The 18,542-nt window shown below is 38.6% G+C and overlaps 1 protein-coding gene across 1 annotated transcript in view; it reads right to left on the reverse strand.

Annotated features, from left to right (window-relative positions):
* KLHL20 (kelch like family member 20) overlaps positions 1-14,025 on the reverse strand; it is a 64,202-nt gene extending 50,177 nt beyond the window's left edge. Inside the window, exons 1-2 of the mRNA XM_047076989.1 lie at positions 13,940-14,025; positions 12,963-13,026 (exon numbers count right to left, since the gene is read on the reverse strand). Coding sequence (XP_046932945.1) covers positions 12,963-12,985 — 23 coding nt within the window. The 5' untranslated portion in view covers positions 12,986-13,026; positions 13,940-14,025. The remainder of the gene's footprint in view (positions 1-12,962; positions 13,027-13,939) is intronic.
* Positions 14,026-18,542: the final 4,517 nt, after the last annotated feature.

The raw sequence follows: 18,542 nt of genomic DNA on the forward strand, positions 1-18,542 counted from the left end.
GTCCAGATCATTATATTTCTGTTTCTGATTCTACACTCACTAAGCAGTCTTCTCATGAATAATTCTTCCAGAGATATCATGTTATTTAAAAGGAGGCATAGGTGACTCTGAGTTTTAGGTCACCCTCATGTGAGTCTCACAGACTTAATCATCTATATTGAGAGAGTCTAACATCTGGCCTTCAGGGGACAGTTATCAGTTTACTACCCCTAAAGCTGTAGCATGGACAGGAACTACGGTATAATAAAACACCTGTGTTGAGAGGGTCCCCTGGGAAGGAGAGACTAGAAAAGGACATTTTGGGAAGAAGAAACTACATTTACATTACAAAGGCACAACCTGAAAACAAAGAACATAGTTTTTCCTTTCTCCAACAGCAACCTGTTTTTCCAAAGTACTTATAAATTCAAGCTTTCTATGCTTGGCCTTAGCCCACAGGTGATTCTGTATTCTAGAACACAAACTGTTCATAATTCCTGACATCTGGTAGAAACAGCACCATTTATGCTTGGTAATTTACAGACTGAAAAAAGCTGAGCAGTTAAAGGATAATTTTTGCCACCCATGTAAATAATCAAGGAAGCTTTTAATCACAATGCTTAATGATGCCTTGTACATGGTAGATGCTGAAAGAATAAATCACACGGTTAACAGTGGTGCAATCAAGCTTCTTTTAAAAAGAACCAACATTAAAGACAAGATAAATTCAAAAATTCCTATTTTAATATTGACATTGCATGTTGAAATGAAAACATTTTTTGTTGTAACCATAATGATGTACATAAAGACAGTACTGTTGAACTTAGATATAAACAATTTTTTATTTCACCTACATACAATAAGGAAGCTAATTTCTACATCTCTGTCTTTTCATTTAAAAGTATACCATAGCAAGAAAAAAAAAAAAACCTGTGCTGTTAATTATTGTATGAGTACAGATTCTGACTTTTAATAATGGGTAATTTCTATGAGCACTGGGTGTTGTAGGTAGGTGATGAACCCTGGGAATCTACCCCCAAAACCAAGAGCACACTGTACACACTACATGTTAGCCAATTCGACAACAAATTATATTTAAAAAAAATAACAGGTAGTTTCTATACTTTTATCAGTGGTCTGGTTTGCAAACTTGCTAAGAATTCCCTTAAATGAGGTCATTCTCCAAAGGTCTGTCCTCTCTGCTCTCTATACACATTCTTAGGGGGAACTCGTCTAACCTCATGGTTCCCATCATCCATATGTGAATGGCTAAAAGGGCCTTATCTTCTGTCTGAATAAATTCTGAATTTGGATCCATATGAATGTCTTGTATCACACAAGTGAAAATATCTCAATGATATATCTAAAACTGATTCCTTGATTCTCTACCTTCCTCCATGTCTCTCTTCTAGCCTTCCCCAGATTAATAAAAAGCAATTTCATTCTTCCAGTTTCTCAGGCCAAAAATCTTGGGCCTCTTCCCTTCCACACACCCTCAAACCCAATCCATCAGCAAATCCTGTCATTCTAGCTCCAAATAATATCTAGATTCCAACTATTTCTCTACATCTTCACCAGCCCCACCCTAATTCAGGCTATTCTCACCCTTTTGTAATATTGTAATAGTCTCATAAATAGTCTTCTTGCTTCCACCTTTGCCAATTTATATTCTCTTCTCTAAAGAACCTAACTGATCGTTTAGAAAAGTCAGATTACACCACTCCTCTGCTTAAAATGCTTTAAATACTCAGTCAAAAACAAAGAATATAAGGTTTACCAGCTTCGACATGACTCTTCCCCTGGCTCGCTCTCTGAATTCATCTCCTATTGCTTTACTCTTGCCCACTGTTCTCTAGTCACACAGACTTACCTTGATATTTTCTGGGACATACCAAGACTTCTCTTGCTTCAGACTCTTATTCCTTCTTCCTGAAAGTTTCTTCCCCCAAACATTTATGAAGCTCACTCTGTCATTTCTTTCAGATCTCTGCTCAAATGCCAACTTATCACACAACTGTAGGGGCCAAGGGCAGGCCATCTAAAGATGGGACACTTTGGCATGAACATTGAGTTAAAAGCAATCCTGGGTCACCTGGGTGGCTCAGTCGCTTAAGGATCTGACTCTTGGTTTCGGCTCAGGTCATGATCTCAGTTCATGAGTTCAAGACCCACATCGGGCTCTGTGCTGGCAGTGTGGAGCCTACTTGGGATCGATTCTCTGTCTCCCTCTCTCTCTCTGCCCCACCCCTGTTCTCTTTTAGTAAATAAACGTAAAAAAAAAAAAATATATATATATATATATATATATATATATATATATATATATGTAAATAAAAGCAATCCAAACCCAGCAGATTCAGAAAAAGCTCTTCACCTCCCCTTCAACTGCCTGCTTTACCAGGAAGACAGCTATTGACAGAGATTCCTCTTTATCTAAGAAACTAATCTGCAGAATAGGATACCTTTGTTTTCCAAACATCTTTCCCTTCTAATAGTCTTTCTCCCCTTTGTACCCTCAGTCCAATACCCCTTGCCTTAGCTCACATAAGCATCATGTTGCCTATCTTTGGGATTTCCATGTCTGCGTGGATTCCCTCTACAGATGCTATTGAATTTGATTTCCTCATTGTCTCATTGTTAATTTGATTCTAAGTCCAGCTTGAAGGACCTCGAATGGCAGAGGAAATTCCTTCTCCCCAACACCACCTTTTATGAAATAGTATCTCTTATTTCTACCACTCTATACCCTTTAATTTTCTTCATAAATATATTCCCTCCTGACATACTATATTGGCTTTATCGCCTAATTAGAATATAAGATCAATGAGAACAAGGCCCTTGTTTTCTTTTGCTCACTGCTATATCCCAATACCGGGGTCTAGTGTTCACTAAATTGTTGTTAAATGAATTCAACTTTTCTTTCTGCCAAAATAAATTATACCCTCCGAACTCTTGTCTCATTCTCTCAAAACCAGGTCTGTAGCCAGGCAAGCTTGTAGCCAGGTTCAAACCTTACCTCCATTACTTATTAGGTATAATCTTGGGCAAATTGCTTAACTTCCTGATCCTCAAGTTAATTATTTGTAACATAGGGATAATTACACTTACCTCACAAAGAGTGACAGTGTTGGGATTTGTCTGAATGTAGGTCCTCTGACTTTGAAGTCAGTGCCTTACAATTCCAAACTATCTTAGGCAACTGGATTGAGTGTTTGAAACAGAAATGACTCTGGTAATCTGATTTATGTGGTTGTCATTCTTAGAAGGGAAAAAAAAGCAAGCATATTGCCACATGGCTAGACCACACTGCCCTTTTAGGAGAATGAGAAGCAATGACAACAGGGATTACCGGTAGGCTGACACTTTAAGGAGTACCTCATTTTAAATGTTCTGAGAAGCTGTATTTAATTCTAGCAATTTAATTCTAGAAGCCATATTTAATTCTATACACTAAGTTATTTCTCCTATGGTTATGCTATTTGTTTTTGTAAATGTGTACTTTTAAAATTCTGAGCGCACATCCTCCATTATTCTTATTACAACCACGGGATTCTACTGGCAGAAAAGCGAGTTTTTTGGTACATTTTTCTGGGCACCTTTTGAAAGGAAGTTATAATAAGGGTCCTAGAAATAGATTGTGTTCACACCTTGTCACATCTATATTCACAACTTCTTTGTTTGGAGTCTGATGAAATAAATACTCTAAAGAGTTGGGGGTGGGATGGTAAACTGAGGTGTGATCTGCTCCCCAGGACAGAACCCTAAGAAAGGTTTTAATTAAATCTTAGGGCGGCAAGCTTTATTGTCCAAGTAAAAATTCATCTAGAAAAACAAGAAGATCTCAAATTATTTGCTTTTTCAATCTGTGGCTTTTTATTCCAATATTGAACAAATGACATTACAAATATACACAAAAAAGAAACTGAACTCAAATAACATTTTTATTAACTTAATTTACAAGATTAATCTATATGTATTTTAAGATTTAAGGAGGCAAGTGGAAAGGATTATTCTGGACTCTATCCACATTTAACAAACTAGGGAGACCAAACAGAGCTTCTGCCTTCTCCCCGAAAGACTCTGTCAATTCTGGGAAAGAATCAGTCTATCTAAAACCAAAGGGTATAATAACTTTAGCAGATTTTGTATTCTTTTAGCACTGATGAAAAACATAACTTCAAGATAAATTCTATTAATACCATATTTTACCATCAACTCTCTCAAGTTTTAACATAATCTTGATTTTGTTCCTCCTCTAGCCGTGTGTTTCAGGGGAAGATGACCATGTTTTGAAGGATGAATCCTGACTTCTTTCAAATCATTTAGCTGATGGCATTCTCTTACCTAAGCTGGTCATCAAATTACAGGAACAGATTTACATTCCATAATTTAGGGAGTTTCTTCTGCAGGCCATTAACAAGGAAGAATGCAGCATTCTACACTGGTAGGTGGTGGGATGGGAGACCAATTTTAGGGCAGGATTAAGCCGACACTGCACAAACTACACTGGAGAGACAGAGAACTTGGGTCCAAGATGATATTACCAAGCCACTGCATCAACCAGTCTTGGAGCCCAACCCGACCTCTGGCCTTCTGGTTATGTAAATAAAAGATTTCCATGTTGATTATGCTAGTCTGAGTCAGGACTTTCAGCCCAAAGCATTCTGATACCAAAAACATGGTAGTTAAAATGTGAAACGGTAAAATCAGCCACGCATTCTAAATTTCCTAACCAATTTGAATTTAGAAATTTACTCTTGCTTTGATTAGTAAATTAGTCTTTTTTTAAAAAATATTTTTTTTTATTTAAAAAAAATTTTTTTTCAACGTTTTTTATTTATTTTTGGGACAGAGACAGAGCATGAATGGGGGAGGGGCAGAGAGAGAGGGAGACACAGAATCGGAAACCGGCTCCAGGCTCCGAGCCATCAGCCCAGAGCCTGACGCGGGGCTCGAACTCATGGACCGCGAGATCGTGACCTGGCTGAAGTCGGACGCTTAACCTACTGCACCACCCAGGCGTCCCTAAAAATATTTTTAAAAAATGTTTATTTACTTTGATTTGAGAGACAGAGCATAAGTAGAAGAGGAGCTAGGTGGTGGGCGGAGAGTGAATCTGAAGCAGAGCTTCGTGGGGCTTGATCTCAAAAACTGGGATATTATGACCTGAGCTGAAATCAAGAGACACTTAACCAACTGAGCCACCCAGGCGCCCCCAACTACTCTTGTATACAGAGGGTCTTCCTCCATTATTATCATATTTTCTAAACATGGTACTGATAGATTTAAGATCATGGTCTGAATGTGTGGCTTTTCTTTCAAATGAAATGAAAATGTGAGAAGACTAGATATTGTTCTTTACTGACTGTTCAATTCCCACTAGGCTGTTATATTCACTTTTAAAATATTGTGTTTCTTTGACACCAGATATATGAGGGTGCTTAATAAAAATTCAGGCTCCTGAGGTGCTAGAGAATCAGAATCTCTGGTGATATGACTCTAGAATCTGTATTTAGCAAGCAGGTAATTTTAAACACATTAAAATGTGAATAAATGACTGACTTAATAAAATCTGACTAATAAAATAAAAATCTCTTTTTCAGTGGAAGTCAGTTTTTACAAAAAGAATATACTGACCTAAGTTGAAGGGAAATAACAGAGTGGGGAAAGCAAGAATTCAAAATGCAGCTATAAAGGAAAAAAAAAGTAAAACATATTGTCAAACATATAAATTAAACAAGAAGGATTCACTTACCCAAAATGTCAATAAATCTAAACAATTCTATAAGGCAAGCATCAGATATTATGGAATCAGTTTAAGAAACTATAATTACTACAACTGAATCTCTACATAGTGAGAAGAAAAAAAATGCTATTATAAATTTTCAATTATTGTTACTTTACATTCTGGGGAAAGGAACAGCATTTATTTCAGAGACAGATGCTGCTTTTGAGAAAACGAGTATTTAGGCCCTTTAATTATGAAAGGCAAGGTGAGGTCCCCCTAGAATGATAAAGACCACCAGAAGGGTTTTGCTTACAGGTTTTGTTTTGTTTTGAGATTGAAACTGAAATTGCATTTGAGTACCATCAGGAGGGCTTGTACTCTTAGTTCGCCACAGTCCCTACCACTCTATCTTACGTGAAGCCATGCCACACATTCAATATGATCTAAAGACATTAAGATTTTGTTTTTTAACCACTTCTACTAGAGATATCAGGATTGTAACAAAGAGACTAAACTGCTTAGTATAATAAAGTAACAATAATTGAGAAGGGAGAATTATAACACATGGGAAAGGAAAGGGGGGCACTGATAAAAATGGTGGCAGGTTGTGATCTAAGGGGAGACAGCCAGTAAGAAAATAATGAATAGTCAAAAAACTTCATTATCCCTAAATTTTCAGTAAAAACCTGAAGTTTCCAATGGCAGTGGTTAATGAAGGTAAAGAAAGAGATACTGGGTATGGAGTATTTCCAAAATGAAGTTTGCCTGTGACAAGAAGAGACCTTTAATGTCAGTTTAAAGTGGAAGAAGACTAGAAAATGATATATACTAATATGAAGAATGAGAAAGAGGGAGCAATTTAAAAAAATAATAGAGAATAAATGATGGTGCGAGATCCTTGAAGAGGGGGAGTATACAGAACCAAAATACAGAGGAATGACTCTTTGACAAAAGGTAGAAAGGCTTACATAAGAGCTCAGAGTAAGGGAGTAAGGGGGCGGAGATAATGAGGAAACAGATACATTTATTTTGTGGTAAGGAGGTATCAGGGCCTTGGGAAAGTTCATACCTGATGGCCTCTATTTTTTCTGTGAAGTTGGGGGAGCAGGCCATTGCTGGCAGTGAGAGGGATAGTGACAGGGTCATGAGAGAATGCATGAAGGTGTGACACAGCTGCTTCAGGCAGTGAGTACACGTTAACTGGGGAATGAGTAAGCATTAACCAGGGACCTACAGATTTACTGTTGGATAACTCTGTTGGCTCAAATAATATACGTTTTAATTGTTTATTTTTTATTTATCATTCTGAGAGACAGAGGAGAGAGAGAGAGTAGGGGGTGGGGGTAAAGAGAGAAGGGGAGAGAGAATGCCAAGCAGGCTCCACGCTGTCAGGGCACAGCCTGATGCAGGGCTCAATCCCATAAGCTGTGAGATCATGACCTGAGCTAAAATCAAGAGCTGGATGCTTAGCTGACTGAGCCACCCAGGCACCCCTGGCTCAAATAGTATTAAAGATTCTGATTAGAGTAGCATGAATTCCCCATGGCTTCTTTTTTCCAGCAGTAATCAGCAGTCCAAATCAAGGAATATAAATGCTTGCATTAATCAAGAGTTGGGAGATGCCACACAATCTAGGGAGTTACGTGATGGCTAGAAAATGGTTGAAGTGGTTGCAGAAACAGTAGGGGCAAAGGCATGTTGAACTGATAGAGTGGCATTCCAGAGGTTATTCTCAGAAAACAAGTTATGAAGACTTATTATCCCAGAGAGAAAGTTTTTCTCAGTGTGAGTAGGAATGAATAGTCAAAATAAGTAAAGGTGAAAGTCATAAGAATGTATGTATGTATCTATGTATCTGTGTGTTTATTTATCAAAAAAATGTTTAATGTTTATTTCTGAGAGAGAGAGAGAGACAGAGCATGAGCAGGGGCAGAGAGAGAGGGAGACACAGAATCTGAAACAGGCTCCAGGTTCTGAGCTGTCAGCACAGAGCCTGACGTGGGGCTTGAACTAAGGAACAGTGAGATCATGACCCGAGCTGAAGTTGGACGCTCAACCAACTGAGCCACCCAGGCGCCCCACAAGAATGTATTTATTTATGTTTGTACTCTATAGTTAAAAGTTTGTTTTAAAAGTCCCAACAGGGGCGCCTGGGTGGCGCAGTCGGTTAAGCGTCTGACTTCAGCCAGGTCACGATCTCGCGGTCCGTGAGTTCGAGCCCCGCGTCGGGCTCTGGGCTGATGGCTCAGAGCCTGGAGCCTGTTTCCGATTCTGTGTCTCCCTCTCTCTCTGCCCCTCCCCCGTTCATGCTCTGTCTCTCTCTGTCCCAAAAATAAATAAACGTTGAAAAAAAAATTTTTTTAAAGTCCCAACAATCTAGGAAGTCAAGGAAATGTGGGGTAGGTAAAGAGATGGGTAATTTCCACGAACACTGATACCTCTACCCACCCAAAATGTGTAAGCCACCCTCAAATTTCAGGGCTACCATGTCACACATTCCTTAGACCTTTTACTCCAAAAGTAATATTCTTAGTTGAGGAAAGAGCCATTTTCTGTAAGGGGTTAACATAATTTGAAATCAACACAATAAAAAGTTTAGAAAACACAGTCTCTGCTTCTAAAGCATTTATAATCAAGTTTTGTCTCCTAGTCCAAAGACCTGCAAATCTTTTCTTAGCCTGGAATTGTGCTCCCTACCTAAACAAACATCTCTCCCTTTATACTTCAAAAGTTCTGTTTTAATTCGGAAATTAACAGCCTTCTCTTAAAAAAACACACACACAAAAAAAAGATTCAGCTAAACTGACCATTATTTAAAGTCCCAAGCAGGCTCGAAAAAAGAGAAAACTACAGATAGGAGTATAAAAACCCTTAAGACAGAAATAATAACCCAAAGTGCCAGCTCTGCTTACCAGGAGGGCACCCACTAGCACTACATAAATTCCATACCTGATTCCATACCAGGAAGTCATGCCGTAACCCCTTAATCTGAAAACAGGTCATAAATGCTTTAGCCCTAAAATACCTCATCCCTGCTTACTGGGTAAAATGAGTATCAGGATTGGTCCAGCCATCAAGGCATGAAGGAGGAAGAGCATGCAAACAAGCTAGCCTCCCTTTACGTCAGGACAGCCAGGGCCTCCCTAGGATACCTCTTAGCAGATTCTGCTGACATTTCATTGGCAGCACTGTGTTATACAGCCATCTCAAATGCAAAGAAGATGATGATACCAAGCATAATATTTTATGTTCCTGTTTCTATATAGTAGAGGAAAGGAAGAACAGTTGTTCAGCAAGCTAACCTACAGTGCATGCCACACCAAGGAAGAGTCATTTTACACTAGCAGGTACATTTTACACTACTATTTTTAAACATGCATTTTAGACGGATTAAAATAAATAGGAAATTCTAAAGATATGAGACCTGAATGGGATTGTTATTGTTGTTTGAAGCAAGGAGAAGCTCATCTGATCTTGAGGTTCTGTCCTTGGCATCCCCCCTTTTCTGTTCTACCCTCATTCATGCCTACAACTTCAAGAACATTCTGTGGGCTGCTGATGTGCAATTTTTTGCATCTCTTCTGCTCTCTTGTGTCCCAAACCCATATTCCAGTTATATGCTGGCTATCTCTGTTGGCTGGTTTCCTAGACATACCAATCTTAAAACGTATGAAAGAGAAACTACTTCTGGCTTACTGAAACCTGTTGGTGCCTCTTCCTGTATTTTTGATCTCATCATGGCAGCACCTGGTTTCCCAAGCTGAAATCCTTAGAGTCATTTATGCTGCTACCTTTTCCTTATTCTATATCCACCAAATCCTTTTGATGTCACATTAGACAGTCTTAATTCCATCCTCTTCTCTCAATCCCCACTGCCACAGATCTACTTCCAATCGCCGTCAGGTTTCACCTAAACCACAACTCCTGTAATTAGTTTCTTTGCCGTCATTTCTTCCCTCTTTCTAGTCTATGCCCTTTCCTCCCAAAGATCAGCCCCAAGAACAAATCTAATCTATATAACAATGTACACTGGTTCTTAAATACCTAGAGGATAAAGCCGAACTCTTTCCCATGGTTGCAGCCTAATTCTCTGTGATTTTTCCCTGTTTCACTTTTTCTGCCCCCATATGCTCTACACTGCAGATATACTCACCATTCCATTCATGTCATATACTTGCAGGTCTTGGTGTCTTTTTTTGAGGTGGGGGCACAGCACAGATGTTCCTTCTGTTTATGGGGTCTTTAATTAACTTCCTTCTTTAAATTCGTATCTTTTAAAGTACATTCTTTACTTTAAAGCAAATCCTTATCCTTTCTAGAAGATCCAGCTCAAATATCACCATCTCTGTGAAGCTCTCCTCATCTTCACAGAGCAGAAGTTCCCTTCTCTATGTTTACATCTCTATTAAAATTCTGTTCATATTGTAGTATGGTGTCTATTCACATGTCTTTCCATCTCTTCATCTGCATATATACAGTATATGGGCATATAATCAGTTCTATAGAAATGTTTGGCGAGTGAATGAATCAATTCCTAATAAAATCAGGCTCAGTTTCCTATTTATATATTTAAGGAAGGAAATAATTACATTGCAAAATGATTTAGTATCTCTAAATGAAATACATGATTAAAAAATAATATCTTAGGGGTGCCTGGGTGGCTCAGTCCATTAAGCATCCAACTTCAACTCAGGTCATGATCTTGCAGTTTGTGGGTTCAAGCCCCATATCGGGTTCTGTGCTGACAGCTCAGAGCCTGGAGCCTGCTTTGGATCTGTCTCTCCTCCTCTCTTTGCCCCTTCCCTGCTCACATTCTGTCTCTCTCTCTCAAAAATAAATAAACATTAAAAAATAATATGTTGGGAAACAGGCATATTTTTGGTGAGACTAGATTGGTATAATCTCTAAGGAAGGAAATTTGTCAATATATACCAAAATTTACAAACACACATACTCTTTGGGCAATTCTACATCTAAGAATTTATTCTATGCATACACATTTGGGCAAAAACAACTGGCAAGGATATTCACTGCAGACTGGTTGTAATAGCAAAATATTTGAAATAGCTTTAAGTGTCTCCGAAAAGGACTGGTTAACTATATGGCACTTACAGACAATGAAATACTAAGTAGCTAGCAAAAAGAATAAGGTGGGTCTATATGTATTTGTCATAATCTACAAGATAATGTGTGAAGTGAGAAAAGAAAGATATCGTAGAATGTGCATGGTATGCTGACATTAATGTTTTTAGAAAAGGAGAGCTGTTGTGTATGCTTGTATGTCCATTATGTTTATGAAAAATGAATAAGAAACTGTTTGTAGTGGTTGCCTATAAAGAGAACTGGGAGCTGGGGTCAGCATTGGGAGACTTACTTTTCACTGACCCTCTTATTGTATCTTTTAAATTTTGTATCTGTACACATAATGGCTATTTAAATGAATTCAATGAAGCTTTACTAGTAAGGTGTCAATCAATTTCATAAAACTTTGTAATTAAGCATTAAAATACCTTTAACGAACTTGTTTTCAGCCTTTTCTTGTTCATATTTTTTGGCAGGTAGCACGCAGGGAAAAAGTCTGCAGGTACTGTTTAGTCATTTAAATGATTATTCAGGAATCATTAGGCACCAGGGATGCAAAGGTATAGAAGACTCAAAATTCTCTAGTAGGGAGAATAAACGTGTATTCAAATAATCTTAATACAGTTACTTCTTATTCAAAGCTTCTCCAATAGCAGCTAAGTATAAAACCAACATTACTGCACAGAGACTGCCTTCTGGGCTGCAGCTACAAGAATGACAGCAAAGCAGGGAAAGGTAAGCAAATGTAAAATTAAATCCGAGATCAATGCTCTGGCCAAGTGATGGTGATGAAGAAAGAGCTGTAGTTTGACAATTAATGGCACAAGAATTCTCTCAACATGATTTTGAATAACTGGCAGTATTATATAATAAAGCAAGAAAAAAAAGCATGTAGATATGAGTAAGTGAATATTTTATATAGAAATTACTGATAAACCAAAGACATTCCCACGCTGTGCCTTCTCTTTTTAAAAAATAATAAGCTCTTATTTTAGCAATTACATAAGATATGACATTTATGGCAGGTGAGGAACAGAAGCAATGAGGAAGAGAAGCAATCAGTGGTTTTTGCAACGATGATACAGGATAAAGTGGTAAAGCATTTAATAGATGTTAATTTCTTCATGTACTCTGCAGTCAAATATTATTCCTACATGAAGTTAGATACAAATAAGATACTGACATTTGTTACATCATATCATCTTTAATCTGGAGATCTCAAAGCATTTGAAAGCATTCATTAGTTCCCAATATCCTGGTCAGATACATTAGAAAAATAAGTTGGGGCACAGAGAAGGTAAACAGTTCAAGGTCAATCAAAAAATCAATAACAGATTTGGAAAACAATATATATTATTGTTCCTGGTCCTAAGTCATAAGTCATACCCCCATCATTTAATGTTTCTTCCCCTAAAATGTTTTTTTCTCTTCTCTGGCTCTGCCAGAGCCATTTCTCTTTGATGCTAAGTAACAAATGATTACATACAGTTCAATAAATGTGAAATGAGTTTAAAGAACAAAGAAAAAGAACTGGGCTGATTTTGTTTTGATGACTCTAGATCTATTTGTTAGAAAAGATTAAGAAAAAACATTATCAACTTTAGAATTGGGAGGGCTTATGATTGTCTATATAATCTTACACTCTGTTCCATTTTTCTATGGGTTATTATGTCCACTACCTTTTTCAGTCCCCCAAGAATCTTTCCTGCAATGCAGCTATTTTAATTAACAGAACAAATGTACTATTGATCATCAATAAAATAGGCCAAACCATAATTAGGTATACGTACAGTGTATTACAAATTATTATTATTCTTCAATGGCAACAGAACCTTCTACATTCTATAGAGAATTGAAGACTAAGGAACTCAGAGAGTATCATATCACACTTAATGATTATCACAAAAATTACCATGCAAGAAGGAAAATTTAAATGTTAACAACTACATAAAATTCATAACGTTCTTTAGACATGTAAGTACTATATTGGGCTCTTATTTAAAATGTGATTAATTCTAGATAATACTTTTGATTTATTTTAGAACAAGAATCATCAGTTCCAGCAGAATTTGGTAAAGTTTGAAAACCCTTTCAAAAAATTAAATGAAGTCCTGAATTATTCCATGTTGAATTTCAATCAGTGAAACTGAAGGTTTTCCTCCTAAAAGCCTACCTGCGCATTGGCTTTCCTTCCATGCACCATGAAAAGTACCCTTCACCACACTCTACAGCCGAACCTAAGACAACAGAAAAGCAGTAACTTAATAAAAAACTATTTCTGATTTTTCCAGTAACAATCTCTATATAATCATTTCGTTCAGTGATAAAAAAAAAAAAAAAACTTTACATCATATTATACCACAGGCCTTTTGCATCTGCACCGTCATAACCTTAGTGCCTTTAAGATGACTATCCTCAGTCTGGATATAGACATGGAAAGCTAAAACGATTATAAGTGAAAGTGAAGAAAGCGCGCTTATACAGTCCTGATTGCTAGGTTAGTTTTGGCCTCTCCTTAAAAAGTGCTTGAAGACGTTTAACTTTTGGCCTCACTATCAAGTATACCTACAGAACACATTTACCCACAGAAGTAATAAGAGGATAGACTGGATAGGGAACACGCTGGCTTAACAACGGATCTGAAGCTTTAACTTGTCCCGAAGTGACAGGAGCAGGGGGCGGCATTTGCCTTTAAAAACAAACGACTCCGCTTCCGACAGTCGGGCAGCACGAACGGAGCAGAGCTCTGGTTCCAGACTAACATTCTCCTTACAAGCCCTTCGTTCAGTGCCCGAAACAATGTCCACCACCCACTTGGCAAGACCTCGGTAGGTCCCGAGGGTTAAATGGGACGCACAGTACCCATTTCCTTCCCCCGAATTCCAGCTCTTGTCCGGGAAAGCTGTGCAGGGTAAGAACCCAGCGTCCCCCAGGGCTCCCGGGTAGGGGTGTCAGCCAGCTAGAGCGCAGTCTGGTGCCCCGCGAGGCCCAGCCCCAGCGCCCCAAAAGCCCCGTTTCGGCGCCCACTGACAGGCGGCGGGCGAAGCACGGCCCCCTACCCCACCCGGCAGCTCAGCAACTTAGGACCAGATTTGCAAAGCAAGTTCTGGGCGCTGTCCACTGTCTCCTGCTCTAAGGCGGCTAACTCACCGGCTCTGTCACTTTCTTCTCTGCCGCCGCCCCCTCTCTGCCTGCTCCACTGCCGCCGCTAGCGCAGGCAGGATCAGATCCTCAAACTATTTCCTCCCCACCCCTCTCTTCTCTTCAGCAGCGGAAGCGGTCCTGTTCCTAAATCGTTCCTTCTGGAACTCATACAGCCCGCCAAAAGGTTCCGGCGCGGCTCAGGAAGTAGCCGCGCCCTTTGCTGGAGATTCGGATCGCCTCAAATACTGCCTGTCCTCTTAGCCACTTCCTCCAATCCTGAGGATGACCACTTTGCAAGTTCACAGCTGATCTGACAGTATTTGAATACCGAAGTTTCCTTCTTTCTTCTTTGTTTTCCCCACCAGAAGGCAATAGAAAAATGGGTGTAGTCACAAAAAGCTAGGAATTATTTATCCGTAGCTTGTAGGTCTCCTATCGCACTGTATAGGCACAATGTTGCCCCTCATTGTGGAGTGTATGATTGACGCGTGCGTAGGCGGGGCTGACATATCTCTCTTAGGCCCCTGCAATGTGCAAGCTGCTGGGGATACACAGCCAAATCAGAAATAGACCTGACCTTCCAGATTTCCCACAGTTTAGCTTTCAAGATACCAGAGTTTTATCCAAACACTTCACCAAGGACAAACAGATTAGCAGGAGAAAAACAAAAAGTGTTTGTCCAAACACTTTATGCCGACATTTCAAACACTTCCTCTGTGTGAAAAATTCTTTTTCAATTTGTACTCTGCCCGATTTTACCAGACCACACAGCCATCTGATTTTTACTACACATTTAGACAATATACAAGTGATAAGGTCGGGGACTCAGTTTCAGTAATATCAGTGAAAGACTGTTGCTGTTTTCCTGATATCTTGTAGGCTAAGCATGAATTTAGCCAGATTTTCTTTAGCTGTTCTTCCCATGGGATTGACATATTTGTCCAGTTGTTTCTGAAAGAGAAAGAATACCTTCTGTTAATTAGGTTGTAGTGGGAAACGTGTCACCTTTAGATCCAGACCCCCGTATTTTGAAATCCTAGTGCTGTGACTGACTTTGTGATCTTGGTCAAAGTTCTTAATCTCCTAAGCATTAGTTTTCTTTGTGTAAAAGAATAATAATGCCTCTTGTATAAAGTTGTTTTGAGAAATAAATTATAATGAAGATCATGTTGTGTGTCTGGCACTTAGTAGGTATTCAACAGATGCCAATTTTGTTGCGTGCCAAGTACTGCACTAGGCTTTGGAAATACAATCATGAATGAGATAGACAACATCCTAAAGCTCTAGTGACCATTTATGTGGTTATGGTGGTTGTTTTCCATTATGAGTAGTTGATCTAAATCATCTCCAAGCAAATGACCCAATACTGACTAGTGAGAAATCAGAGGAAATCTAATGGGGACTGGGGACTTCCTAGTAAATTTAGAAGAGATGCAATAAGAGATAGCATCTTTTCTCTCTGGCCATTGTTGTGTCTGGATGTGACAACTGACACCACTACAACCATTTTGCAACCATGAGAGAAGCCAGAGGAGAGTGAAGCTAGAGAGTAAGGATGGTAGAACATAGAGGCTGAAAGAATTTGGGTCCTTGAATGTCACTTTTAAACTACTCATCCTTCCTTGCCCAGAGACTGCCCTATTGTTGGACTTCTAGTTATGTAAGATAATAAATTTCATATTTTAAAGTGAGTTGGGGGTTTCTAATACCTGCAGCCAGAAGCATACTAATTCATGTAAAAGGATATAGACAATAAACAAGTAAATAAGCAAAATAATTCCAGTCAGTGGCAAATGCTAGTAAGGAAGAAGATAAACAGGGTGATGTTAGGGAGAGTGATTAGTTAAGGCAAGAAGAGGCTACTTTATTTTTTTATTTTTATTTAAAAATTTTTTAATGTTTACTATTTATTTTTGAGAGAGAGAGACAGAATGAGAGTGGGGGAGGAGTAGAGAGAGAGAGAGAGAGAGAGGGAGATACAGAATCCAAAGCAGCTCCAGGCTCTGAGCTGTCAGCACAGAGCCCCACGCGGGGCTTGAACCCACGAACCGCAAGATCATGACCTGAGCTGAAGTCCGACGCTTAACCAACTGAGCCACCCAGGTGCCCCTATTTATTTTTATTAAAAATTTTTTATTTGAGAATAGGTAACACAATGTTACATTACTTTTCAGTGTACAACATAGTAATTCAATATCTCTATACATTATGCTATGCTTACTACAAGTGTAGCTATTATCTGTCCTGTTACATCACTATTACAATATCATTGACTATATTCCCTATGCTGTACCTTTTGTTCCCATGACATTCATTCCAGAATTGTTGCCTGTATCTCTAACTCCTCTTCATCCATTTTACCCATTTCCCCATGCTCCTTCCCTCTAGCAACCATCAGTTTGTTCTCTGTATTTATACGTCTGATTCTGCTTATTTGTTTATTTGTTTTGTTTTTTAGATTCTACATATGAGTGAAATCATATGGTATTTGTCTTTCTTGGTCTTATTTCATTTAGCATAAAATCCTCAAGGTTCATCCGTGGGGAGAGGCTACGTTATTTCTGTTGTTGTTGTTATTCTTAAATATTTATTTTTGAGAGACAGTGAGAGAGAGTATGCTCACACGCGAGCAGGGGAAAGGCAGACAGAGAGGGAGACAGAGGCTTGGAAGTGGGCTCTGCACTGATAGCAGAGAGCTTAATGCCGGGCTTGAACTAACGAAAGGTGAGATGATGACCTGAGCCAAAGTCAGATCTTTTTTAAAAATTATTATTAATTTATTTTCAAGTTAGTTAACATACAGTGTTGTCTTGGCTTCAGAAGTAGAACCCAGTGATTCATCTCTTACATATAATGTCGAGTGCTTATTCCAAAAAGTGCCCTCCTTAATGCCAGTCACCCACTTAACACACCCCTCCCCCCCACCCCCATCAACCCTCACTCTGTTCTCTGTATTTAAGAGTCTTATAGGTTTGCCTCCCTCTTGGTTTTTATCGTATTTTTCCTTCCCTTCCCCTATGTTCGTCTGTTGAATTTCTCAAATCCCACATATGAGTGAAATCATATATTTCTGACTTATTTCAGTTAGCGTAATACCCTCCAGTTCCACCCACATTGTTGCAAATGGCAAGATTTCATTCTTTTTCATTGCCGAGTGGTATTCCATTGTATGTATATGTATACATATACATATGCAAGTGGTATTCCATTGTGTGTGTGTGTGTGTGTGTGTATCTTCTTTATCCATTCACATCTTCTTTATCCATTCATTGATGGACATTTGGGCTCTTTCCATAATTTGGCTATTGTCAATAGCACTGCTATAAGCATTGGGGTGCATGTGCCCCTTTGAATCAGCAGTTTTTCTCCTCTAGATAAATTCCTAGTAGTGCAATTGCTGGATCATAGGGTAGTTCTATTTTTAATTTTTTGAGGAACCTCCAAATTGTTTTCCAGAGCAGCTGCACCAGTTTGCATTCCCACCAACAGTGCAAAAGGGTTCTTCTTTCTCCACATCCTCACCAACATCTGTTTCCTGAGTTGTTAATTTCAGCCATTCTGACAGGTGTGAGATGGTATCTCATTGTGGTTTTGATTTGTATTTCCCTGATGATGAATGATGTGGAGCATCTTTTCATGTATGCTTGCCATTTGGATGTCTTCTTTGGAGAAGTGTCTATTCATGTCTTCTGCCCATTTCTTTACTGGATTATTTGGTTTTTGTGTGTTGAGTTTGGTAAGTTCTTTATAGATTTTGGATACTAATCCTTTATCCAATATGTCTGATATATCTTCTCCCATTCTGTTGGTTCCCTTTTAGTTTTGTTGATTGTTTCCTTTGCTGTACAGAAGTTTTATCTTGATGAAGTTCCAATAGTTCATTTTTGCTTTTATTTCTTTTGCCTTTGGAGACATGTAAAGTATGAAGTTGCTGTGGCCGAGGTCAAAGAGGTTGTTGCCTGTTTTCTTCTGTAGGATTTTGATGGTTTCCTGTCTCAAATTTAGGTCTTTTATTCATTTTGATTTTATTTTTGTGTATGATGTAAGAAAGTGGTTCCAGGTTCATTCTTCTGCATGTCGCTGTCTAGTTCTCCCAGCACCATTTGCTAAAGAGACTGTCTTTTTCCCACTGGATATTCTTTCCTGCTTTGTCAAAGATTAGTTGGCCATATATTTGTGGGTTCATTTCTGGGTTCTCTATTCTGTTCCATTGATCTGTGTGTCTGTTTTTGTGCCAATACCATATTGTTTTGATGATTACAGCTTTGTAATACAGCTTGAAGTCCAGAATTGTGATGCTTCCAGCTTGGGTGTTCTTTTCTAGGATTGCTTTGGCTATTCAGGGTCTTTTATGGTTCCATACAAATTTCAGGATTGTTTATTCTAGCTCTGTGAAGAATGCTGGTGGTATTTTGATAGGGATGGCATTGAATGTGTAGATGACTTTGGGTAGTATCAACATTTTAATGATAATTTGTTCTTCCAATCCATGAGCATGGAATGTTTTTCCATTTCTTTGTGTCTTCTATTTCTTTCATAAGCTTTCTATACTTTTCAGCGTACAGATCTTTTACCTCTTTGGTTAGGTTTATTCCTAGGTATTTTATGG

This window comes from Lynx rufus, unplaced genomic scaffold (genome assembly GCF_022079265.1).
Source record: "Lynx rufus isolate CCGP_SWC_20201006 ecotype Redwood Valley unplaced genomic scaffold, mLynRuf1.p SCAF_15, whole genome shotgun sequence".
In the NCBI taxonomy this organism is placed as follows: domain Eukaryota; kingdom Metazoa; phylum Chordata; class Mammalia; order Carnivora; family Felidae; genus Lynx; species Lynx rufus.